Consider the following 27,916-nt stretch of genomic DNA (forward strand, 5'->3'; position numbering starts at 1 on the left):
TTCAAAACGAGAAGAAGTCGAGACAATGTTAAAGGAAATGTAGAAACAAGGTGTAATAAAACCATCACAAAGTCTATAAACTTGACCAGTTGTCTTGACTTGACCAGAACTGTCTTGTTAAAAAAGAGCAACAGCTCTACTAGATTCTGTGTGGATTACAGGAGATTACATGATGTAACGGTTAAGGATCGTTATCAATTGACAGGTATTAATGACACCTTGAATGCTGTGACCGGAGCGAAATTATTTTTAATATGAGATTTGAAAAGTAAATATTGTCAAGTGGAAATGGGTTTAGGAGACAACAGGTCACGAACAAAACTTGTGATCGAAGTGTTTGACGGAAACCCCCGGTACAATATATTATATCTGTCGTGATTTCCTATCATACGAACAACTATCCATCGGCTTCTATCCTGGGCTGCTTTCATGGACTCAGAGAATGAATTGCCTCTTTTTGCACTTGATCTCTTTATCAAGTGGGTAAGTGACCTCTGCCCCTGCGACTTTTACCGTTTATTTGAGAGATTTGTTATGTGTTTCATCCATAAGATCCAAAACATTCTGCTGAAACACATCTCGAAGACGACAGTTATTTTTCTATCATCAGATTTCATTATCGATAGATAACGTTTTAGACTTAACCATTTCAAATTGGTCCAGGGCTCCGTTTATTTGCAGTGAGTTTGAATAATCGACTGTCATAATTTTCGTTTGTGTTTGTTTATCGTGAGACCACATTTATCGCTTTCGATGTCCACTAGTTGTAGCAGGTTTGAAATTTCTTCTTTGGAGCTGCTAGTAGAGTTTTATCGTCTGCATATCTAAGGTTTTAGATTTTTTGAATGCGATAGATATACCAACATTCTATGTGCTATGTGCTGTTCCCATTATATTTGTATTTTCTATAGAAATGAAATGAAATGAAATTTAATTAAGTTATATACGTAACCGTAAGATACGAATTCAATTATGGATAATAAAAAAATATTGAATATCACGTTTTCTCTAATATAGAGCAGCTAACTTATTTATTATTCCAGAAAGCAAAAAAAAAATAAAAATAATTGTTATACCTCTTCATAAAGACCGCTAATAATGCTAAGAATTTACTATTCTGTTATATTATTTATTTTAGATTTCTTTTTAATTTGTTTTATTACTTTAATTTTGATGTAATAACTATTTTATATAAAATAAGAAAATTTTATTTTTAGTCCTCTGATCCTCTACGATTCTCACGAAAACTTATCATGCCAATAACTCCTAACAATCCCAATGATCCACGATCACCATTTTACGATGAAGACGGTGCACCCATGAATCCAATTGCCAAACTACATTTTACTAGGCAACGTGTTTACGAAAAACCTTGCGATTCTAACGAACAAGAAGAATCTTCGGGAGAGGACGCCTGCGCTACTACTAAATGGGGAGATTGGACACCTTGTTCAGTACCCTGTGGTCTCGGAAAGAAAACAAGAATGAGGAGTTATGTAGATATCAGAAAATCGCAGAATTGTTATGTTCAACTAGTACAACATCAGACCTGCCAAGGTAATATACATTTTGTATCACTAACACTTTTTAGTTAATTTCAGGAACTCGACACCGTAATTATGGCAAGCTCTGCTGAACAACTCCAATTACTGATAAACAAAACAGTTTCTGTGAAAAATATGGACTAAAAATGAATATAAAAAAGACCAAATACATGATAATAACAAAGAAAACAAATATTCCAACAAACATACATTTGGAAAATGTACCGATAGAAAGGGTTGATAAATACAAATACTTAGGAACCTGGATTTCAGACAATAATGATCAAACAACCGAAATAAGAGCAAGGATAGAAATAGCAAGAAATGCGTTGGTAAAAATCAAAACAATTCTCTGCAACAAAGACCTTAGATTAGAACTGAGAGTACGAGCACTGAGATGCTACGTGTTTTCGATACTGCAATATGGGCTTGAAAGTTGGAATTAAAGCAAGAACACGTAAATAAGTTACAGTCCTTTGAAATGTGGTGTTACAGGAGGATGCTTAGAATAACATGGGCACAGCAGAAAACTAACACGGAAGTATTGCGAGAAATGGGCAAAGAATGCGAAATAATAAACACGATAAAATAAGAAAGTTCAGATATTGTAACTTACACGTAATGAGGGGACAGCGATATGAACTGCTAAGGCTGATAATACAGGGAAAGATAAGAGGAGGAAGGAGTATAGGAGGAAGGAGAGTGTCATGGTTGAATAATTTAAGGGACTGGTTTAAATGCAGTTCTATAGAACTCTTCAAAGCAGCAGTAGATAGAGTAAAGATATTGATGATGATACCCAACCTCCGATCAGGAGACGGCACTTAAAGAAGAAGAAACGTAGTAATAACTAGAAATGAAGCAAATAAAGCAAGGAAATTAAGCAAAAAGAATATTGACTATAAAAAAAAGTAGACGTAAGTTCTTAGGACATGTGATGAGAGGACAAAAATACTCATTATTGCAACTTATTATGCAAGGCAAATTTAATGGAACTTAAAGGATAGTCGACTTAAAAGTAAAACTATTGCTTCTAAGAAATTACTTCCACGTCAGCAGTAATTCTTATTTTTCAGTAATAACGTACCAGTTTTAGTTCTTATTACATTAATATTAATTTTAAACTTTGCTTATTTTATTTTCAGGTACAGCAAAGTACTGTAAAACTAGTTCAAGAAAAAGTAATAGAAGAAATCATCGCAAAAAACCTACAGTATCAGACGAAGAAGAAAATAGCAAAGCTTCGGAAGAAGAAGAAGAGAAATCTAAGTCAAACGATGAGGAGAAAAGTGAAGAAGATAAAGGTTCTGAAGAAGAAGAAAAAGGTTCCAATGAAGAAGAAAAGGGTTCTGATGAAGCAAGTGAGTCTAAAGAAGACAAAGATAGTAAGGAAGATGATGAAAATAAATCGGAAGGTGATGATAATTCAAAGGATGAAGAAAATAGTAAAGACGAGGAAGAAGAAGAAAAAGAGGATAAATCTAAAGATGAGAAAGATTCAGGTAAATTTTTACAATTAAATAAATAAATTAGTATCTACTACTTACATCAAATTTACTTTATTAAGCAGCGAATTTTTAATGGGAATTAAATTCTTTACTTGTTTTTTCTGACTTGTTCTTTATCATATATCTATTGTTCTAAATATCAAAAGGTAGAATATAAGAAACCAAAAATAATATCCAGGGTAGGCTCTTAGAAGCCGATGGTAGATCACCGAGTAGTAAAATGCTTGGAATAGCCTATACTTCTTGTCACTCAGATTTTATGTTAAATTGTAGATATTGGATTGTAAATTTTATTTTATCTTTGGTAATCTCCATGGCAGTTTTCTTGACTATCTTTAGGCAGTTCCTCTTCATCTTCAGAGGTAGCCTATATCAGAATCAAGTTTTACAGTTTGTGTATGATTACGCTATTTCTTTTTCTTGTTTGCTTTGTTTGTTTCTGATTCATTATCATAATCAAATTTAGATGTCGCGTGATACTTTATAAATTATCTCTGTTATATGCTATGCATATGATGCTATGCTACTATGGAAGGAAAAAGATGATATGCTAAGAACTACATCAATTTGATTTAACAAGAAGAAAATTTACTATTTGGATAACAACAAACAAAACAGACGAAATGGTAATGTTTAAAAATCTCATTAAATAATTTACCAAGAAGGACATTTTTTGCTACACACTGACACTAATGCATAGCTACAGAGACAAAACTTTAAAAGGTTACAGTCCAGTCATTTATAACCTATATTGCAGAAACAACAAAGAGGTTGTGACTTTTGAAGAAGGCCCCAATCCGATTGAAGGTGTATCTAGCTTTTCCGATGTGTGCTCTAATCTCCTGGTTGTCCATTCTTCATTTATTATGGTGCCGAGGTAGTTGTAGTGTGTCACTCTTTCTAAAGGCGATTGGTTGACGTAGAGTTGACCTTTTGTTATCCTTTTCTTGCTTATTATCATAAGCTTTGTCTTGCCATTAAAATCACCCATAATTATAAAAACTTCCTGTCGAGGAATTTTCTGTATGATACTGTTGATGTTCTGATAGAACTCAATTGCTTCTTCCTTTTCTTTGTCTGTAGTGGAAGCATAGACTTGGATTATGTTTATATTAATAGGATTGGCTTCTATTTATAGTAACATCACTCTCTCTGGTATTGGTGTAAAGTTAGTAACGCATTTGGCAAACTTGGGTGACACGATTATTCCGACTCCATATTCATGTGTTCCATCACTTTTTCTCGAGTAATATACCTTGTGATTTTCTATTTGTATTTATCCAGAATCTAGCCATCTCATTTCTGATATTCTCATGATTTCAGTATGCATTCTCTTCATCTCCTGTATTGCATTGGGGATTTTTCCTGATTTGTATAAAGTTTTGACATCCCATATGCAGATCTTGATATTCTTTCTGAGATTCAATTTATTATCTTTTGGTAAACTCAAAACTGTCCTCCCAGGAGACCTGATCGGAGGACTTACTCCTTAATTGATTTAAGTATTGGGCATTGCCATGATTGATTAAGTAGGGTGTATCGCTGTCGATCTTTAATGGAGTGTTAACCCTATTTGTGCTTCCCTATCCTTATGCCGTTCATCAAATCTTTGGTTCATCCGCCTCCGAGGCCGATTTCACAATCTCAGGACAAATGGGTGCCGTACCACTTTTTAACTCATCCGCCCGAAATCGTTGGTCAGTAAGTGGGGGATTGCTTATACCGGCAATCGCTCGGTGAAGGAATCGTCACACTGAATGACTCGCCATACTGAAGAGTATGAGGTATAAGGAAATATAGTGACCCCTCTACCTCGGAAACCTAGTAGACATTCGGGGTCGAAAGAAACAAGAGTTAGTCAAGAGAGGCTGATAGGAAAGATTAAAGACATATCACTCAAGACAAGTTGAAAAAGAGTAATTTGTGAAGGCGCTAATAATGCGCCAGGTGCGTTTTATAAGCGTATGAGTATTAATGCACCTTGTGTTTCCGCTCATACCTCGGGGTGTTGACTACAGACTGTATGGCTCGTCCAGCTTGCCACCCTAACTCCATGGCCCGCATAGTCTTTGAACTGCATGCATAAATCCCTTACAACTTACTGACTCTTTTCTTATAGGTATATATTTGTATAGTAATTAAATATGAAGTTTGTGTATTACAAACCTACCAAATTTTTATAGCGTACTTTGCTGGTTTGAACGGTAGGTATTGCCGTCCTCCTAAAGAAAAGAGCTGCTCATCTACCGTAATAAACAGTTAGAACATATTTCTTTGACATTATTTGCATTCAACCAGCAGAGATCCTTTATAGCTGCCACCTTGTCCAATAATATGCGCTTACTTCTACTTATCTCATTATCAAAGTGAATAAACCGGTATATTTCCCGAAATCGGTTGATTCCCACTGTAGCTCGATATAGTGGATGCAAATCCGTCTTCAATAAAACTTTGAAGTATTGATTATTTGCATGCTGTTCACTAATAGTTATAAGGATACCAATTTATGCATACAATTTTTGAGTACTCAAACGTCAAAACGTTTTACTGGGTTTATTTGGATTCCCTTCATTCTATTTTTAAAAGAAACCATCAGCTTTTGTGTCAACTACTGATAAACCTTTAGTTATTGTAATAGGACAGAGTTTTTGGTGGACAATATTATGCTGTTGAATGCGACTGTCAACACCTGGTATTTTCTTCCACTTAGTCGCATCTTTAGCCATTCAATACGACAGTGCAGCATTTGCATCATCCGCAGCAGTGTTATTTTCATCGGTTTCATCATCTTCTTCCGAAGAACTTTTCTTTAATTTTATTTAACCATCTACTTTACCATCCACGTCTTCAACATCCGAAAAAGCAGATAAATTGCTTATTGTTTGGGGTGGAATCCATTTGTCCTCGTTTTCACTAAAATTTTCTCTTTGATACTCCTTCTTGCATAAATACGAAATATTCCTTTTGTTGCTCTTATGTAAGTCTAAACAAAAATAAACAAATCAATGTATACTACTTATTACAAAAATACGTTATAAAACTTACCTATTATTATTGGACTGCTGATAATTCCCTAATTTCAAATTTTAATTTGGGGATTTGACTAATAAATAAATGGCTGAATATTCAGTTTGACCAAACTAATTATTCTAAAAGTTGATCAAAATTTAATGGTAGGAAATTATAAATACATGATTTTTGGGACATATCTAATTGGAGCAATTAAAAATAATCTGATAATCGCCTAAAATTAACACTTTCGCACCTGACTACCACTATACTGGTAGTTCGAGTTTTTCGTAATAGACTGACTACCACTTAGATTAGATTCGATTAAGAGAGGTGACCTTTTGGCCTATTCCACTGCGACCTTTTCAGATCTATTGTGGTCTTCTAGTCGTAGATAACATTCTCTAGCCTGACCCTTTTTATAAAGTCTAGTAGCTTCGAGACTGTATTTTCCATGTAGCTATTTGCCGGGGGATTTTATTCTCCTAATGCAAAGAACGGTACATTAGCCAGACTGTCACACTAACATAAAATGTGCTCTGCTGTTTATTCTTCGAGGTGACAGAATCTGCACAGGTCATCATCTGATAATCCCATCAGCTTCAAGTGCCTATTCAGCTTACAGTGCCCTGTTGGAAGACCTACTATGGCTTTGACCGTTTTCCTGTCTTTGCTTATTAGGTCTGCCGTAAATTTTGGCAAATGTTCTGTAATTAACTGTTTCACCTGTCTTTGTCCTAGTGAATTTCTCGATTATTCCAGAGATTTGTGGGCTACCCACTTCCTTGTTGCCGTTGTTGTTACTGATTTTGCAACACCGCAGAAGGGTTCCGGTCCAATGAATGGCATTGATGAGCCTTGTTTGGCCATTTCATCTGCTTTTTTATTGCCCTTATGACCCTCGTACCCCGGTACCCAGGCTACCGTAACCTTGCTACGGTCTCTTAGTTTATTTAGGGCACACACGCAATCCCATACTAGCTTAAAATTGACCTCTACCATCTGACTACCACTTTACTGGCTTACAGCTTCACTAATTTCCCTCTCTTGCCTAACACTGGAGCAGGGAAAGTATTTACTACCACCCTGTTTTTGGGAAAACTATGACCCGCGATAGATTTCTAGACCATACTGATGTTAATACTCAGGACCGTCTTTACAAGATTCGGACTATCTTGGACGCAGTTCTAAAAAATATGAAAAATTGTCTATACCTTTATAGAAAGCTCTCCATTGATGAAGCCATGATCTTGTGGCGTGATCGTCTCATCTTTCGACAATACATAGTCAGTAAACGTCACAAGTATGGGATTAAACTATACGAACTCACTATACACGATGGATATATATTAAATATTATTGTATATACCGGAAGAGGTACCTTGAAAACGGCGAATATTGTCAAAGAGTTGACGAAGGAGTATTTCGAAAAAGGTCATGTTTTATGTATGAATAATTTCTACAACAGCGTAGAATTGGCAAAAACCCTATTTAAGGAAAAACACACGTTGTTGGAACTCTACGAGAAGACAGAACTGGAAACCCTTCTTCTTCTTGATGTGCCTATCCGTTACGAATGTTGGCGATCATCATGGCAATCTTTATCTTATCTGCAGCAGCGCGGAAAAGCTGCTCAGATGTTGTATTGAACCAGATTCTGAGGTTCTTTAACCAAGATGTTCTTCTTCTTCCTGGAAACCCTAAGGACATGTTAAAAAAGAAGCTAAAGAGAGGAGATGCTGTATGTAAACGTAAGGGGCCCGTATTGGTTACTAAATCAAAAGATAAGCGTGATGTCAAAATAATCAGCACATTATGACTGAGGTTGTTTGTAAACAAGGTGCTACGAAAATTAAACCCGATTGTGTTTAAATATCTGTATACTAATCCATGTGTCCGAGTTTTAATCCAATATTCCTGTCTTTTACCTAAAAACCCGTATCCATTTCTGAGGAACGTCTAGTATCAATAAGTTAGGTGTGAACGTGTTAAACAAAAGTAAGTGTATTTAAATGTAGTTTACATAAATGTATCCTTATCGGAAGATAGTTCATTCGATTACATGAAATCAACCTTTACTTAACGATACCTGCTTTGTCTTTAAAAATAAAGCCACATGTAATGATGACAGTCAAATTCTCCTGTTAGTGATCTAATCATAAATTATGAAAAAAAAAACCATGTAATTATTTGGTCTTACATTTAGTTTACTCTCAATGTTGTCAATATAAATGATGTATCTTTGATATGTTATATATTGGCTTATCAATAGTGATATTTCCTTTCTATTAATTTCCTCTTTTAATGAATGTAACCAGATCCTACTGCGTTCTGCTGATGAATTTGCGACAAAAATTCCATCTCGCAAATACCGACGCAATACACCGACGCAAATACCATAAGTTTACCTTTTTATGATTTTTTCCTATGATTTTTTTCTTTTTATGATTTTTTCCTTTTTATGATTTACTATGGAATGACTAACAGGAGAATATTTCTTTCATCATTGCATGTTGCAAAAATATTGATAATATCATTTTAAAGTGATCGAGATATTTAATTAAGATTTAAAAATATGTATGGTTGTTTCGAAGCTATCTTATTTAAACATGTTAATATTATTTTCTATCTTAAATGGGAGTTCAAAAGAATATAATGATATACAAACTTCAAAATAATACGTTGAAAACTAAATATATGCTGGCTATATTAAGAATGTAACAAAATAACTTACGAGGTGCAACACAAAACTATAGAAACGGTGGAAGAATTGTGGTAATTAGGGTCAGTGGTTAACTGCAAAAACAACAAATCCAAAGAAATAAGAAAAAATATGCGTGGCTAACCGCTGTTATTTTGGACTAGGCCCTCAACAACTATGATCAAGAAATATCTCAAACGCAACTAAGTGCAAACTTTATAAAACCATAATATGTCCAGTGCTCACTTACGGATTAAAAACAGGGACAATGACGATTCAATATGAACTTCTTATAGTGCACCTATAGTGCATTGTCAAATTATCTTAAGGCTAGACGTCTATCTTTTGCGGCATGCAAAAGCTCGTCAGTGTTATTTACGCCTGACTAGTTCTTTGAACCTAGTCTGGTAAACTTCTTAAGATAAACAGTTATTACGAATTTTTGAAAAAAAAAGTATTGAGGACCATATTTGGCGAAGTTAACGAACAAGGTCTGTGAAGAAGACGATATAATTTCGAACTCTATAGACGTTTTAGTGATGCAGATTTCGTCAAAATCTTAAAAAAAAAACCGCCACATATGCGGATGGATCAAACTGATCCTGCTGAACTAACCATTCTAAATAGGCCTGTCGTAAGACAAAGAAGGAGGCGACCTAAAGTCAGATATCTGGACGATGTGCAGGACGATTTAAAAGAGCAATTACTGTTTTTATTGGTAATAAGCCACAATTTAAGTTTAAAATAAGTTTATTGATGTTTTAATTTTTACTTTGGAAATCGTTCTCAAAATACAAACATTAATAAATTCAACAAATTTTGTTTTTTTTTTACTTGGTGAAAAATTCTTCTAATAATTTAATATATCTGACTTATTCATATTGACAATTTAGACAAACCTCTCTGATTTTTATATTGAACGTTCCCCATCATCCATTGGGAGGCACCGCGCGCCGCGCGCCGTGTCAAGGATTAGAACAGCCTTATGTATCTGCACATATATATGTACACACATATACATACAAACATGCAGATACGGTCACGCATGAAAATATTTATTACATACAATATTTACAATTGTGAAACTATTTAATATTTCATTACTGGCTATCTAAAATATCAATGTCAAACCAACCTCTGTGTAAGACCAAAATTATAGATAACGGTGTGATCATCCATCATAGAGGTTGTTGTACCAATTACTACATACAATACTGCGATTCAGATACTTGGTCCAAAGTAGTAATTTCTTTTCAATTTTAAAACCCCGTATTTGTCCGTAGTCGTTCCATTGTTCTGTTTGTCATAGGTACTATTTTAAAATTATATCCCGTTTATCAATGTTCCCCAAACGGTTTTTATTATAACCCGTTTAAAATATTTCGTTGTGTTTAAACTCCAGCAAGCAAGCAAGCAATTTAATTAAACCCAGCCTGTGAGAAATGCTCACCCATAAGAAATACGTTCGGGTGTAACAATTCATTAGAGCGAGGTGTATTAACTCGAGTAAAAACAGAAGTTACTCCATCGCGTTCCAATGCTCCAGACAATTCCTTTCCCCTCTATAGCACTCTGATGCGCAATAGGGGCACAACTATCAGCCAAATGCTCTTCATGTGGATTTCCTGGGTAATAGAACACCAACATGGTTTCCTAACCGAATTCAAAACTCAGGACATCGCATTGTCGCTATATTCCTGTTATCTTAATGTGGCTTATCCGCTAACTAAAATTGCTTACTTGGGTCTCAAGTCTCTGCTCTGAGCTAGGCTTAGTTCGGCGACTTGGTGCTCAAGGGGTTGGGCCCTACATGTTCGGATTTTTAATGGTTTCTGTTAATATTTTTTTTTTGTGGCTTACGCCGGTTTTTGTTAATAGTTTTTTGATTTTTTTGGTGGCCGAAGCCGTTTTTTGTTGTTTTTTGGATTTTTTTTGTATAATAATATAATAAATTATCTACTTAAAATTAACTGGGTCCAGGCTGTACGTTGCGATTGTCCACGAGTGTTATGAGCTACGAACTATCTTCATTGTGCGTTGTTGTTGTTTTTTGAAGTGTTTTCTCTCTGGTGTTTTGTTTCCTCTGGTGTGATTGTTGATTTTCTCTCTAGTATTATAATTTTATTCTACTATTTGTTGTTTGGGTCTTTTGTGCTTCCATCTATGGAAAGCGTCGTACCTCATTATCTCTCGCAATATGTGGCTGGGATGGTTCTTTATCTCCGCCAACTTTGTCCTAGCTTTTTCTTTCATTGTGTCATTCACTCTGATTTGTTGTAGTTCTCTAAAGAGGAATCTTTCTGCTACGTATCTTGGTACGTTGACTGTTCTCTTAGGCTGTTGTTATGTGCCGCTTGTATTTTCTTTTTTGATGTATTGCATATGTGTCCCCATGCGAGAGATGCATATGTTAGTATAGAAAGAATTACACTATTTGTTAATCTTATTTTTGTTTCCAGTCTAAGTTTGCTTTTTCTTTCTGCTAGGCCTCTTATTGATGCTCTTGTCATGTTAGCTTTTTGTACTGTAGCTTCTACATATTTGCTAAACGTTAAGCCTTAGTCCATGGTTACTCCGAGGTATTTTGCTTCACTTTTCCACTCGATGGGATTGTCTTGCACAGTTACCTGTTTTTCTGGTTGTTGGTGCCTCTTTTTGAAAAGTACAGCTAGTGTCTTTTCGGAGTTTATAGCGACTTTCCATTTTAAACTCCATTCTTCTATGTCGTCTAGCGCTGTTTGTAAGTTGTTTACCGCTATGTCTACAATTCTGTGTTTGGTCGCTATCGCTGTGTCGTCGGCATAGAGGCTTAGTAGTGGACTTGGTGTTCTAGGTATGTCTGCTGTGTATATCGTGTACAGTAGAGGTGACAGTACCGCTCCCTGTGGCACTCCGATCCGCACTGATCTAAAACCGAATTGGGCTTCGGGTATTATATCGAATCTGTCTGTTTCAGCTTGGAGTCTGCTGAGTATTATTCTCTCTACAATCTTGCTGATTGCAGGTAGTAAGCTTATTTGGCTTGTAGTTTTGAGGGAATGTGCTGTTTTTTCCGGGCTTTGGTAACAATATGACATGGGCCTCTTTCCATCTGTTTGGGAATTTCTTGAATCTTAGCATCGCATTGATTATATTTGTTAAATATACTATGGCTCTCGCTGGTAAGTATTTTAGAGCCCAGTTCGTTATTTGATCGGGACCAGGTGCTTTTTTCGGCTAGCCATTTTTAATTAGCTCGTTTAACTCCTCCGGTGATGTAGGAGGGATAATTTCGTTTGGGTTTTCGGGTCTTCCTCTTTATCTTTCGACTTCTTCTATGAAGTCGATGTCCTCGTCTGGGTGGTAATTTAATGTACACTCTGTTTCAAGAGTACTCCTCATTACCTCTGCTTTTTTCTCTGTGGTGTAGACTATTCCGTTTTCTCCATGTAATGGAGAGATTTGCTTTCTGTCGTTTCTCAGTATTCTCTGAAGCCTCCAAATATTTTGCATATTTGGTCCTTGCTCCTTTATGTCTCTTATGTGGTTTTCCCAGCTTTCACTACGGTGTTGTTGTAGTGCTCTTTTGACCTCTCTGTTTAGCCTATTTGCTCTATTTTTATCTGAATGATTTCTTGTCCTTCTTGCTGTCTGCCTTGCCCTGTACTTTTTCCTTATTAAGTCTTTTATTTCTTGTGGTATATCCTTAAATCTTCCCGTGTGCATATCTACTTCCTCTTCTGTAGTGCTGTTTCTGAGTGCTTGTTGGATGATGTTTTACAACTCTAGGACTCTGTCTTTTATTTCTCGTGGGTTGTCTATCACTGGAACTATGTTCATTCCAGTGCTCACGAGTCTTTTAAAGTTTGTCCACTTTGTTTTTTTTTAACTCTTTTGATTGTACTTTCTTCTTCCCATGTTCCTAGTTCTAATAGGATGGGGTTATGGTCCGTTGTGCCTTCGTTTAATGTTTTTGTATTTCTGTTTGTAGTCCTAGGTTTCTTGCTACTACAATGTCTATGTGTGTAGGAAGTCCGTTTCCTGGGTAATGCGTTGGGTCTGTGGGGTCCATTGCCATAAGGTTGTCATTATTTTCTATGTATGTGTTTAGTAGTCTTCAGTTTCTGATCGTGGCTCTGTCGTTCCAGTTTGGGGATCTTGCGTTTAGGTCTCCTATTATGATTGAGGGTTCGTCTTTTAGGAACGTATTTAAGTCGTCTTCAATCAGTAGGTCTTGTGGTCTTACGTAGGCGGAGGTAATTCTGACTTCTCCTTGCCTCATTTGTACTCTTATTGTTGTTGCTTGCATAGTATTTAGTTGTGGTGTTATTTAAACTCCAATATTTCAATGTTTCTGCTGCTTACATTTTATAAACTGTTGCCATTTTTAACCTGATCGTTCATCTTAGTTATATTAGTATATTAGTTTACACTATAGAATATAAGTTTAATATTAAGTTAATACCATGATATTTTATTTGTTACAAAAATTTATTCAGACGAAGAAAAAAAATCCGAAGAAGAAGAAAGTGGAAGTGAGGAAAAAGATTCGAATGACGACGAAGATAAATCTGAAGACAAAAAAGATTCAAACGAAGAAGATTCGGCAGAAAAGTCCAAATCTGAGGAAGATAAATCTGATGGTTCTAAAGAAGACGACGCTGACTGTTCAGTCACGGATTGGTCTGAGTGGTCTAGTTGCAGCGTTTCTTGTGGTTACGGTACAAAAACTAGAGACAGAAAATTTCTTCATGCCCAGAACGAAGATGACTGTGATAAGGAACTTCAAGAGAACCGAAGATGTCGAGGTGAAAATGGCAAATGCAGTGAGGAGGTAACTATACTAACTACACGTTTATTTAATGTGATAATAGTAATATTGAATTTTGCAAAATAATGAAAATTAGAAATTATTTCCTAAACGTTTAAAGGTTTATAACTGTATGCTTTTGTTATCCAATATTCGGATTTTTTTAGTTCTAGATAAAGTCGCATATATATATATATATATATATATATATATATATATATATATATATATATATATATATATATATATATATATATATATATATATATATATATATTAAACTTAGAGCTAAGATTAATATTATTATAAAAATTAATATTAAACTCACCAGTCTTCCGGGTTGAACCGCGTCGATATCCATTTTGCCGAGCTTTCGACATCCTCTCTGATGTCTTCTTCAGGGCTTCCGAGGTCTCAGTCTCCCGAGCCCCCAGACACTACTACACTCACTAGTCACTTCTAGTTCACTCACTAGTTCACTACTACGACTGGGACCAGGGGACGGTTCATTTATACCGTCGATGGTGACGTGGCCTAGGTGGGGGTTAGGGTGGGGATTGGCGCGAGAGTTGGCGCGAACATTTCCGACAGTGGGATTTTGATTCGAAGATGGAGGGGGCGATATTTTGTTTATGAGAGGTCTCCATGTAGAAGGTAACCGTATGGCGTCATCTCTTTTATTAAGGGAATTTGGTCTTTTTTCTATTTCTATGGCTTCTCGGATAATTCTTGGTTTATAAAAGCGGATGGGGGCTATGGTTCTGGAGTTTTCGAAATCAATTTTGTGACCTGTATGAAGATGGTGTTGACCGAGAGCTGAAATTGAATCGGAATTGCGAACAGAAATGGAATGTTCATAAATCCTATTTTGAATTCTACGATTTGTTTGGCCTATATAGGATCGGGGACAGTCTGCACAAGGAATTTCATAAACTCCGTGCTGTTCGTTTGGAATATTGTCTTTGATTGATCGAACAAGAGATGAAAGTTTTTGTTGGGGGGTAAATATTGTTTTTATTCCTCTTGGTTTAAGAATTTTGTCGATTTTGTCAGTGACACCTTTGATGTAAGGAAGAAACGCTTTCGTATGATAAGGGTCTGAGTCTTTGGATTGAGATTGAGTGGGAGATTGATGTCTGTGGATGCTCCTATTGATGTGATTTTCGCGGTAGCCATTTTGGATGAGGGCTTGTTTTAAACAAGAAAGCTCAGCGGATCTACTTGCATCATCGGAAAGGCGTATTGATCTGGATACAAGAGTATTAATGACTGAATTTATTTGTGAAGGTGCGTGGTGAGAGTTGGCATGCAAGTAACGATTGGTATGTGTGGGTTTTCGATAGACAGAGTAATGAAAACCTTGGGATTGGTGTTTCTTTATGAAAACATCGAGAAACGGTAGGGATGAATCAGTTTCTACCTCCATCGTGAACTGGATACTAGGATGTATACCATTCAGATGGGTTTGGAAAGACACCAAAGCATCCCTGCCATGGGGCCAAATGACGAATGTATCGTCAACATATCGTAGCCAACATGTGGGTTTGAGCATTGATGTGGATAGTGCTCGGGTCTCGAAGTCTTCCATAAAGATATTGGCAATCACTGGAGATAGAGGGGAGCCCATTGGGGCACCATTTACTTGTCTGTAGAATTGATTTTGGAAGATGAAATAGGTGTTGGACATACAATGTTTAATGAGAGATAAGTGGTCTTGTTGGATACTGTACTTAGTTTTCAGAATGTTTAGAGTTTCATCTATAGGAATGTTTGTAAAAAGTGAGACAATATCGAAACTTACTAGAATGTCTGACGGTGATATAGGGTATTGTTTAAGAAGTTCGATGAAATGAAAAGAGTTTTTGACGAAGGATGAAGCATTTTCGGCGAAAGGTTGTAGAGTTTTGGCCAAATACTTGGCCAATGGTTGTGTAGGGCAGTTGTATGCACTGACAATGGGACGTAGAGGAATATCGGGTTTGTGAATTTTGGGGAGGCCATATATTCGAGGTGTTCTTGAAGACTTTTCACGAGGAATTAGAGATTTTTTGATGTCAACAGGAAGAGAGGTTTTATTGATAATGGCTTTTGTTGTTTTCTCCAGATAGGTTGTTGGATTATTAGGAATTGGTTTGTAGTCTGGAGTGTTAACGAGATTTGAAAGTTTATTGATGTAAGAAGAAGTGTTTAGGATGACGGTGGCGTTTCCTTTATCGGCGGGAAGAATGACTAGATCTGGATTTGACCGAAGTTCTTTCAGGGCTTTTTTCTCGGATTGGCTAATGTTCTGAGCAGGAGGCTTTGAGTTTCTAAGAACTCTAGAGATGTCTTGTCTGGTTATTTCAGCATCTTCGGAAGATAAACTGGAGATGGCTTCTTCAGTTTGACAGATGATTGTCTCAATTGGAATGTGACTTGGAGTAACAGAGTAATTGAAACCTTTTGCTAAAGCTTGAGTGGCAATGGCAGAAATAGGGGTATCAGAAAAGTTATGAACCACTGTAGTGGGTTCCAGCGTTGAGGTTTTTGGAATTTGTTCGGAAATGAGATGCAATAATTTGCGCTTCTGAGTTTCACTCTTAGATTCGAAAGTGTTTAGGGCTGATTGTGTATTGATACGGTCGAAACTGTCCCATAATATAGGATGTACATTGAAAGAATGAATAGAAGACCAGATATTGAAAATATTTGTATTTGTGACATCTAGTTTTCGTCTAGTGGAATGAATAGCTTCACGGAGAAGAGCAAAACTGGTTTTCCTAAGAATTTGGGAGATAGAAGAAGAAGAAGTGTGGTGTTTAAGTTTCAGAAATTTGGGAATGACTTTATGGTCTCGGCAGGCTTTAAGGAAAGTTAAATCACAAAGAAGACGATTTTTACGTAGTAGTAGGTTACTATATGATTTAGTGAGCTGGTAAAATTCCTCCCCGTAGAGGCGAATAAAATGTTCGGAAAGATTTCCGCGGTTAGTACAATTAAACTTAGAGCTAAGATTAATATTATTATAAAAATTAATATTAAACTCACCAGTCTTCCGGGTTGAACCGCGTCGATATCCATTTTGCCGAGCTTTCGACATCCTCTCTGATGTCTTCTTCAGGGCTTCCGAGGTCTCAGTCTCCCGAGCCCCCAGACACTACTACACTCACTAGTCACTTCTAGTTCACTCACTAGTTCACTACTACGACTGGGACCAGGGGACGGTTCATTTATACCGTCGATGGTGACGTGGCCTAGGTGGGGGTTAGGGTGGGGATTGGCGCGAGAGTTGGCGCGAACATTTCCGACAGTGGGATTTTGATTCGAAGATGGAGGGGGCGATATTTTGTTTATGAGAGGTCTCCATGTAGAAGGTAACCGTATGGCGTCATCTCTTTTATTAAGGGAATTTGGTCTTTTTTCTATTTCTATGGCTTCTCGGATAATTCTTGGTTTATAAAAGCGGATGGGGGCTATGGTTCTGGAGTTTTCGAAATCAATTTTGTGACCTGTATGAAGATGGTGTTGACCGAGAGCTGAAATTGAATCGGAATTGCGAACAGAAATGGAATGTTCATAAATCCTATTTTGAATTCTACGATTTGTTTGGCCTATATAGGATCGGGGACAGTCTGCACAAGGAATTTCATAAACTCCGTGCTGTTCGTTTGGAATATTGTCTTTGATTGATCGAACAAGAGATGAAAGTTTTTGTTGGGGGGTAAATATTGTTTTTATTCCTCTTGGTTTAAGAATTTTGTCGATTTTGTCAGTGACACCTTTGATGTAAGGAAGAAACGCTTTCGTATGATAAGGGTCTGAGTCTTTGGATTGAGATTGAGTGGGAGATTGATGTCTGTGGATGCTCCTATTGATGTGATTTTCGCGGTAGCCATTTTGGATGAGGGCTTGTTTTAAACAAGAAAGCTCAGCGAATCTACTTGCATCATCGGAAAGGCGTATTGATCTGGATACAAGAGTATTAATGACTGAATTTATTTGTGAAGGTGCGTGGTGAGAGTTGGCATGCAAGTAACGATTGGTATGTGTGGGTTTTCGATAGACAGAGTAATGAAAACCTTGGGATTGGTGTTTCTTTATGAAAACATCGAGAAACGGTAGGGATGAATCAGTTTCTACCTCCATCGTGAACTGGATACTAGGATGTATACCATTCAGATGGGTTTGGAAAGACACCAAAGCATCCCTGCCATGGGGCCAAATGACGAATGTATCGTCAACATATCGTAGCCAACATGTGGGTTTGAGCATTGATGTGGATAGTGCTCGGGTCTCGAAGTCTTCCATAAAGATATTGGCAATCACTGGAGATAGAGGGGAGCCCATTGGGGCACCATTTACTTGTCTGTAGAATTGATTTTGGAAGATGAAATAGGTGTTGGACATACAATGTTTAATGAGAGATAAGTGGTCTTGTTGGATACTGTACTTAGTTTTCAGAATGTTTAGAGTTTCATCTATAGGAATGTTTGTAAAAAGTGAGACAATATCGAAACTTACTAGAATGTCTGACGGTGATATAGGGTATTGTTTAAGAAGTTCGATGAAATGAAAAGAGTTTTTGACGAAGGATGAAGCATTTTCGGCGAAAGGTTGTAGAGTTTTGGCCAAATACTTGGCCAATGGTTGTGTAGGGCAGTTGTATGCACTGACAATGGGACGTAGAGGAATATCGGGTTTGTGAATTTTGGGGAGGCCATATATTCGAGGTGTTCTTGAAGACTTTTCACGAGGAATTAGAGATTTTTTGATGTCAACAGGAAGAGAGGTTTTATTGATAATGGCTTTTGTTGTTTTCTCCAGATAGGTTGTTGGATTATTAGGAATTGGTTTGTAGTCTGGAGTGTTAACGAGATTTGAAAGTTTATTGATGTAAGAAGAAGTGTTTAGGATGACGGTGGCGTTTCCTTTATCGGCGGGAAGAATGACTAGATCTGGATTTGACCGAAGTTCTTTCAGGGCTTTTTTCTCGGATTGGCTAATGTTCTGAGCAGGAGGCTTTGAGTTTCTAAGAACTCTAGAGATGTCTTGTCTGGTTATTTCAGCATCTTCGGAAGATAAACTGGAGATGGCTTCTTCAGTTTGACAGATGATTGTCTCAATTGGAATGTGACTTGGAGTAACAGAGTAATTGAAACCTTTTGCTAAAGCTCACATTCCAATTGAGACAATCATCTGTCAAACTGAAGAAGCCATCTCCAGTTTATCTTCCGAAGATGCTGAAATAACCAGACAAGACATCTCTAGAGTTCTTAGAAACTCAAAGCCTCCTGCTCAGAACATTAGCCAATCCGAGAAAAAAGCCCTGAAAGAACTTCGGTCAAATCCAGATCTAGTCATTCTTCCCGCCGATAAAGGAAACGCCACCGTCATCCTAAACACTTCTTCTTACATCAATAAACTTTCAAATCTCGTTAACACTCCAGACTACAAACCAATTCCTAATAATCCAACAACCTATCTGGAGAAAACAACAAAAGCCATTATCAATAAAACCTCTCTTCCTGTTGACATCAAAAAATCTCTAATTCCTCGTGAAAAGTCTTCAAGAACACCTCGAATATATGGCCTCCCCAAAATTCACAAACCCGATATTCCTCTACGTCCCATTGTCAGTGCATACAACTGCCCTACACAACCATTGGCCAAGTATTTGGCCAAAACTCTACAACCTTTCGCCGAAAATGCTTCATCCTTCGTCAAAAACTCTTTTCATTTCATCGAACTTCTTAAACAATACCCTATATCACCGTCAGACATTCTAGTAAGTTTCGATATTGTCTCACTTTTTACAAACATTCCTATAGATGAAACTCTAAACATTCTGAAAACTAAGTACAGTATCCAACAAGACCACTTATCTCTCATTAAACATTGTATGTCCAACACCTATTTCATCTTCCAAAATCAATTCTACAGACAAGTAAATGGTGCCCCAATGGGCTCCCCTCTATCTCCAGTGATTGCCAATATCTTTATGGAAGACTTCGAGACCCGAGCACTATCCACATCAATGCTCAAACCCACATGTTGGCTACGATATGTTGACGATACATTCGTCATTTGGCCCCATGGCAGGGATGCTTTGGTGTCTTTCCAAACCCATCTGAATGGTATACATCCTAGTATCCAGTTCACGATGGAGGTAGAAACTGATTCATCCCTACCGTTTCTCGATGTTTTCATAAAGAAACACCAATCCCAAGGTTTTCATTACTCTGTCTATCGAAAACCCACACATACCAATCGTTACTTGCATGCCAACTCTCACCACGCACCTTCACAAATAAATTCAGTCATTAATACTCTTGTATCCAGATCAATACGCCTTTCCGATGATGCAAGTAGATCCGCTGAGCTTTCTTGTTTAAAACAAGCCCTCATCCAAAATGGCTACCGCGAAAATCACATCAATAGGAGCATCCACAGACATCAATCTCCCACTCAATCTCAATCCAAAGACTCAGACCCTTATCATACGAAAGCGTTTCTTCCTTACATCAAAGGTGTCACTGACAAAATCGACAAAATTCTTAAACCAAGAGGAATAAAAACAATATTTACCCCCCAACAAAAACTTTCATCTCTTGTTCGATCAATCAAAGACAATATTCCAAACGAACAGCACGGAGTTTATGAAATTCCTTGTGCAGACTGTCCCCGATCCTATATAGGCCAAACAAATCGTAGAATTCAAAATAGGATTTATGAACATTCCATTTCTGTTCGCAATTCCGATTCAATTTCAGCTCTCGGTCAACACCATCTTCATACAGGTCACAAAATTGATTTCGAAAACTCCAGAACCATAGCCCCCATCCGCTTTTATAAACCAAGAATTATCCGAGAAGCCATAGAAATAGAAAAAAGACCAAATTCCCTTAATAAAAGAGATGACGCCATACGGTTACCTTCTACATGGAGACCTCTCATAAACAAAATATCGCCCCCTCCATCTTCGAATCAAAATCCCACTGTCGGAAATGTTCGCGCCAACTCTCGCGCCAATCCCCACCCTAACCCCCACCTAGGCCACGTCACCATCGACGGTATAAATGAACCGTCCCCTGGTCCCAGTCGTAGTAGTGAACTAGTGAGTGAACTAGAAGTGACTAGTGAGTGTAGTAGTGTCTGGGGGCTCGGGAGACTGAGACCTCGGAAGCCCTGAAGAAGACATCAGAGAGGATGTCGAAAGCTCGGCAAAATGGATATCGACGCGGTTCAACCCGGAAGACTGGTGAGTTTAATATTAATTTTTATAATAATATTAATCTTAGCTCTAAGTTTAATTGTACTAACCGCGGAAATCTTTCCGAACATTTTATTCGCCTCTACGGGGAGGAATTTTACCAGCTCACTAAATCATATAGTAACCTACTACTACGTAAAAATCGTCTTCTTTGTGATTTAACTTTCCTTAAAGCCTGCCGAGACCATAAAGTCATTCCCAAATTTCTGAAACTTAAACACCACACTTCTTCTTCTTCTATCTCCCAAATTCTTAGGAAAACCAGTTTTGCTCTTCTCCGTGAAGCTATTCATTCCACTAGACGAAAACTAGATGTCACAAATACAAATATTTTCAATATCTGGTCTTCTATTCATTCTTTCAATGTACATCCTATATTATGGGACAGTTTCGACCGTATCAATACACAATCAGCCCTAAACACTTTCGAATCTAAGAGTGAAACTCAGAAGCGCAAATTATTGCATCTCATTTCCGAACAAATTCCAAAAACCTCAACGCTGGAACCCACTACAGTGGTTCATAACTTTTCTGATACCCCTATTTCTGCCATTGCCACTCAAGCTTTAGCAAAAGGTTTCAATTACTCTGTTACTCCAAGTCACATTCCAATTGAGACAATCATCTGTCAAACTGAAGAAGCCATCTCCAGTTTATCTTCCGAAGATGCTGAAATAACCAGACAAGACATCTCTAGAGTTCTTAGAAACTCAAAGCCTCCTGCTCAGAACATTAGCCAATCCGAGAAAAAAGCCCTGAAAGAACTTCGGTCAAATCCAGATCTAGTCATTCTTCCCGCCGATAAAGGAAACGCCACCATCATCCTAAACACTTCTTCTTACATCAATAAACTTTCAAATCTCGTTAACACTCCAGACTACAAACCAATTCCTAATAATCCAACAACCTATCTGGAGAAAACAACAAAAGCCATTATCAATAAAACCTCTCTTCCTGTTGACATCAAAAAATCTCTAATTCCTCGTGAAAAGTCTTCAAGAACACCTCGAATATATGGCCTCCCCAAAATTCACAAACCCGATATTCCTCTACGTCCCATTGTCAGTGCATACAACTGCCCTACACAACCATTGGCCAAGTATTTGGCCAAAACTCTACAACCTTTCGCCGAAAATGCTTCATCCTTCGTCAAAAACTCTTTTCATTTCATCGAACTTCTTAAACAATACCCTATATCACCGTCAGACATTCTAGTAAGTTTCGATATTGTCTCACTTTTTACAAACATTCCTATAGATGAAACTCTAAACATTCTGAAAACTAAGTACAGTATCCAACAAGACCACTTATCTCTCATTAAACATTGTATGTCCAACACCTATTTCATCTTCCAAAATCAATTCTACAGACAAGTAAATGGTGCCCCAATGGGCTCCCCTCTATCTCCAGTGATTGCCAATATCTTTATGGAAGACTTCGAGACCCGAGCACTATCCACATCAATGCTCAAACCCACATGTTGGCTACGATATGTTGACGATACATTCGTCATTTGGCCCCATGGCAGGGATGCTTTGGTGTCTTTCCAAACCCATCTGAATGGTATACATCCTAGTATCCAGTTCACGATGGAGGTAGAAACTGATTCATCCCTACCGTTTCTCGATGTTTTCATAAAGAAACACCAATCCCAAGGTTTTCATTACTCTGTCTATCGAAAACCCACACATACCAATCGTTACTTGCATGCCAACTCTCACCACGCACCTTCACAAATAAATTCAGTCATTAATACTCTTGTATCCAGATCAATACGCCTTTCCGATGATGCAAGTAGATCCGCTGAGCTTTCTTGTTTAAAACAAGCCCTCATCCAAAATGGCTACCGCGAAAATCACATCAATAGGAGCATCCACAGACATCAATCTCCCACTCAATCTCAATCCAAAGACTCAGACCCTTATCATACGAAAGCGTTTCTTCCTTACATCAAAGGTGTCACTGACAAAATCGACAAAATTCTTAAACCAAGAGGAATAAAAACAATATTTACCCCCCAACAAAAACTTTCATCTCTTGTTCGATCAATCAAAGACAATATTCCAAACGAACAGCACGGAGTTTATGAAATTCCTTGTGCAGACTGTCCCCGATCCTATATAGGCCAAACAAATCGTAGAATTCAAAATAGGATTTATGAACATTCCATTTCTGTTCGCAATTCCGATTCAATTTCAGCTCTCGGTCAACACCATCTTCATACAGGTCACAAAATTGATTTCGAAAACTCCAGAACCATAGCCCCCATCCGCTTTTATAAACCAAGAATTATCCGAGAAGCCATAGAAATAGAAAAAAGACCAAATTCCCTTAATAAAAGAGATGACGCCATACGGTTACCTTCTACATGGAGACCTCTCATAAACAAAATATCGCCCCCTCCATCTTCGAATCAAAATCCCACTGTCGGAAATGTTCGCGCCAACTCTCGCGCCAATCCCCACCCTAACCCCCACCTAGGCCACGTCACCATCGACGGTATAAATGAACCGTCCCCTGGTCCCAGTCGTAGTAGTGAACTAGTGAGTGAACTAGAAGTGACTAGTGAGTGTAGTAGTGTCTGGGGGCTCGGGAGACTGAGACCTCGGAAGCCCTGAAGAAGACATCAGAGAGGATGTCGAAAGCTCGGCAAAATGGATATCGACGCGGTTCAACCCGGAAGACTGGTGAGTTTAATATTAATTTTTATAATAATATTAATCTTAGCTCTAAGTTTAATTGTACTAACCGCGGAAATCTTTCCGAACATATATATATATATATATATATATATATATATATATATATATATATATATATATATATATATATATATATATATATATATATATATATATATATATATATATATATATATATATATATATATAATATGCGACTTATATTTTAATATAACTTTATTATACAGGGTGTTTCAAAAAAAGGTAACCCCGTCTAGGGTAGGTAAAAAACTGAAAAATAATTGGGGTTTGCTTAGTAAAAAATTTTTGTAACGCCATCCGTTTTCAAGATACAGGGCGTTGAAGAAAAAAAAAATTTACGCATTTTTTACGATTTTGCCGAAACTACTGGCAACATTGTAATGAAATTTTATACGAATATGTTTTGAAAGCTGGTCCATCCCACGAATTTTGTTTTTATATCTGATTCTCATAGAGGGCGCTAGTTACCCGGATCGTACTGGGTATTAGTCAATATAACTTTTTAAAGAGTATAATTATTAATCAAAATTTTAAGCAAACTTAAATATCATTCAATTTTACACGAAAAACTCGATACAGTGTACCGTTTTCGGAATATTTTGATTTGAAAATTATGAAGTAATAATTGATGCTGGTATAAAATAGTTAGTAATTAAACAAAACTCACATGAAGAAAATTAAATTAATGACTAAAAACATAAAATAAAATTCAATTACAGTAAGTGTTCAAAATGCCCTCCGTTTTCGCGAATACACAAGTCTATTCTTTTTTCTAAAGATACCATTAACCTTTTAAACGGTAGGGGATCAGCTATGATGTCATTAAATTGACGTTGAATTCTTTCTTCCAATTCTTGGCGTGAATTTACCTCTGTAGCATAGACTTTTTCCTTAATATATGACCAAACTGCGTAGTCCAAAGGGTTAAAATCGCATGACCGAGGAGGCCAATGAATCGGAGCTTCTGCACTTCTACCAATCCATCGATTCGGAAAATGATTACTTAACCAATTACGACACCTTCTATCAAAGTGCGGTGGAGCTCCATCCTGCATAAAAAATAAAGATTTTCGCTCGTTTAGCGTTAAATCTTCTAATATCTCGAATAAGGAATTGTTTAAAAAATCAAGATACATATCACCATTTAAATTTCCAGAATATGATAACCTATTAATTTGTTACCTAAAGTTGCTGCCCAAACATTAACTTTAAATGCGTGTTGGTAATGTGATACCCTTTTGACTCGTGGATTCTCATCACACCAGTAGTGTGCATTATGGGAGTTAAACATACCTTGTTGCGTAAAGGTGGCCTCGTCCGTAAAAAGAATGCATTTTAAAAAATTTGGATTGTGGGCTGTCCTTTGTTGTAATGTTTCACAAAAATCCACTCTAACCGGTAGATTATCCGGCAAGAGCTCTTGGACTTGCCTGTAATGATAAGAATGTAATTGCTGTTCTTTCAGTATCCGCCAAGTACTTGAAGAAGAAGTATTTGTTTGTCTTGTATATTCCTTACGGTATCTGTAACTGATCAAGTAAATTTAAAATATTATTTTCTTTATTAATTGTTCTTGTTGTTCTTGGTCTACCAGAATTTATTTTATTTGGTCTTACATGACCAGTTTCTTGACAACGTCGTTCAACGGCTCTAAATGTTTTTTTACTTGGTGAGTTTCTTCTAGGAAACTTTTCTGCATAACGTGTCACAGCTGCACTGGAACATCCTAAACATTTGCCTAAGGTTAATAACATGTAAGTGTATTCAACATTTGAGTACACTTTGATTTGATTTTACAAATAACAAAGTTTCAAAACTCTAATTATTATTGATTTATCGTCATAACAATCAATAAATGTCAGATTTCCATGGCACACTTGGAGAAAATAGAGGTATACGTATTAGAACTTTATCATTACTACCAGCATCAATTATTACTTCATAATTTTCAAATCTAAATATTTCGAAAACGGTACACAGTATCGAGTTTTACCAAGAGTACCTTTTTCGTGTAAAATTGAATGATGTTTAAGTTTACTTGAAATTTTGATTATTAGTTATACTCTTTAAAAAGTTATATTGACTAATACTTAGTACGATCCGTGTAACTAGCGCCCTCTATAAGAATCAGATATAAAAACAAATTCATGGAATGTATCAGCTTCCAAAACATATTCGTATAAAATTTCATTACAATGTTGCCAGTAGTTTCGGCAAAATCGTAAAAAATGCGTAAAATGTTTTTTTCTTCAACTGAAACATCTTGAAAATGGATGGCGTTACAAAAATTGTTTACTAAGCAAACCCCAATTATTTTTCAGTTTTTTACCTACCCTAGAGATGGGGTTACCTTTTTTTGAAACACCCTGTATACACCTTTTTGATTATCAGCGACGAAAATTTACAGATATTAACAAACAGTTTTATTATGTATTTCGACCATTTCATCGGATTGAGGATGGAGAGACGTAGTGCGAGCTTTCTTAATACCCAAGATTTTCATTAATTCCTGCCATTCTTCGGTTACATTTTGTTTTTCTTTAAGTTGACACTAACTTTGAACCTGTTATTCGTTCAAAGCATCTTATACCTACCAGTTCTTGAAGAAACCGTGGGTAGAGACTTGTGTAGTGGTATAGCCGGAGACGTTATAGCTAATGATACCACATCTGGATCTATCCAGGTAGCTAACTTTCGTAGCCGTAAAAGTGTTTCGAAATGCCCTACACAGACTTTTTAGATGAAAAAGAAAGAATTTTAGAGTACGACCGCGATTTATTTCTTGGGAGGGTTCGTTTTAAGGAAGAAGATAGTAAGTACAGATGAAACAGCAGATAAAAAGATATTGAAAAGAAAAGAGAAGAAAAGAAAAGAAAAGAGGTTGCTACTAAAAATTAAAGAGTGGGAGAATTAGCAAGTAAGAAAAAATGGCCTAATAAAGACAGCAAAAGGCAACACTTATATCAAAGTGGCAAATAATATAAGAAGTTAAATGGCAAAGGAGTTTCAGCAAAATAAATGGGACCAAATTCATGTCAACTAAAGAAATGTACTAATTGCTGCGACGATATATCTGAAGAAAGAAGATTGAATATATTTAAAGACAAATATGTCAAGTGTGTTGTTTTAGAAAATAATCCTAGACCGGAAACTGAAGTAGAGAAGCATAAACATGATAAAGAAAAAGATAAAAGCAAGAAGAGATTTGAATATCATTAAAAAATCATAATAAAAATAAAAGTATCTTTTGTGTCTGGTTCGACTTTCTGAAAGTTTTAAATACACCGCACGAGGAAAGTATGCTACTATATTACTCCAGAAAATTGGCATTATATAACTTTACTTTCTCTATAAAGTACAACAAGGGAAGGCTAATTCTATTATTAAAAAAAAAGCCTAGAAAAAAGAGGAGCTAATGAAATAGCCTCATGTCTAGTATCGTTCATAAAAAAAATTATGTGGGACAAACACGAATCTACTCCTTTATTGTGACTTATGCCCAGGTCAAAATAAACACCGTACTGTTTTGGCCTCTCTCTACTACAACTTGATGTCCTGCAAAAATATTAATGCGATCCTAATTAATTATCTTCTGTCAGGTCATTCTTACATGCCAGATGACAGCATGCATTCTGCCATAAAAAAGCATAGCTAAGCATATTATTTGGGCACCTTCACAATGGGCAACTGTTTTTGAATTAGCTCGTAATATTCCTAAACCTTATGCAGTTCAACCCATGCCTCTTAAGGATTTTACGTCATGGGATGATATCAGACAAATATTTTAAAGGAAATCTTGAAGGAAAAATAAGCAAAATAAGAGTCTATATTTAAGAGGTCTGAACCAACTAAGATGCATGCAAAGTTTTCGAAGCTTCAAGGCTTCGGATGCTCAAGATGAGATCATACAAATCAAAAGAAAGTAAATAATCCGCAAATTGCAACTTACATGCAACACCTTTGTCAATTTAAAAACAAAAATATACGAATCTGAATAAATTGTGTCATTCGAATGTAATATCCTTGCAATATCACAATGAATATTCAAATCTATCTATCTAATTAGCCTTCTTCGCTCCATCTTTGGACATAGGCCTCCCTAATCCTTTTCCATTCTTCTCTGTCTGTCGCTATAGTCATACATCTAGAGCCCACGTGTTTCTTGATATCATCTGCCCATCTCATTTGGGGCCTTCCTCTGCTTCGTTTATATTCACACAGTCTCCAACTTATAAGAGTTTTGTTCCATCGGTCTTCTTTTTGTCTTATATTGTGTCCGGCAAATCTCCATTTTAATTTTGCAACTTCTTGTCTAACATCCCTTACTTTTGTTTACTCTCTTATCCACTCGTTTCTCTTTTTATCCATTAATCTTCTGTGCAACATTTGTCTT

General features: G+C 36.7%; 1 protein-coding gene across 1 annotated transcript in view; it reads left to right on the top strand.

The window, feature by feature from the left end:
- LOC140448824 (uncharacterized) overlaps nucleotides 1–27,916 on the top strand; it is a 228,545-nt gene that overhangs the window by 187,584 nt on the left and 13,045 nt on the right. The window contains 3 exon segments of the mRNA XM_072541943.1: nucleotides 1,218–1,557; nucleotides 2,690–3,046; nucleotides 13,241–13,575. Of these exon segments, the coding sequence (XP_072398044.1) occupies nucleotides 1,218–1,557; nucleotides 2,690–3,046; nucleotides 13,241–13,575 (1,032 nt within the window).

This window comes from Diabrotica undecimpunctata, chromosome 8 (assembly GCF_040954645.1).
Source record: "Diabrotica undecimpunctata isolate CICGRU chromosome 8, icDiaUnde3, whole genome shotgun sequence".
NCBI lineage: Eukaryota > Metazoa > Arthropoda > Insecta > Coleoptera > Chrysomelidae > Diabrotica > Diabrotica undecimpunctata.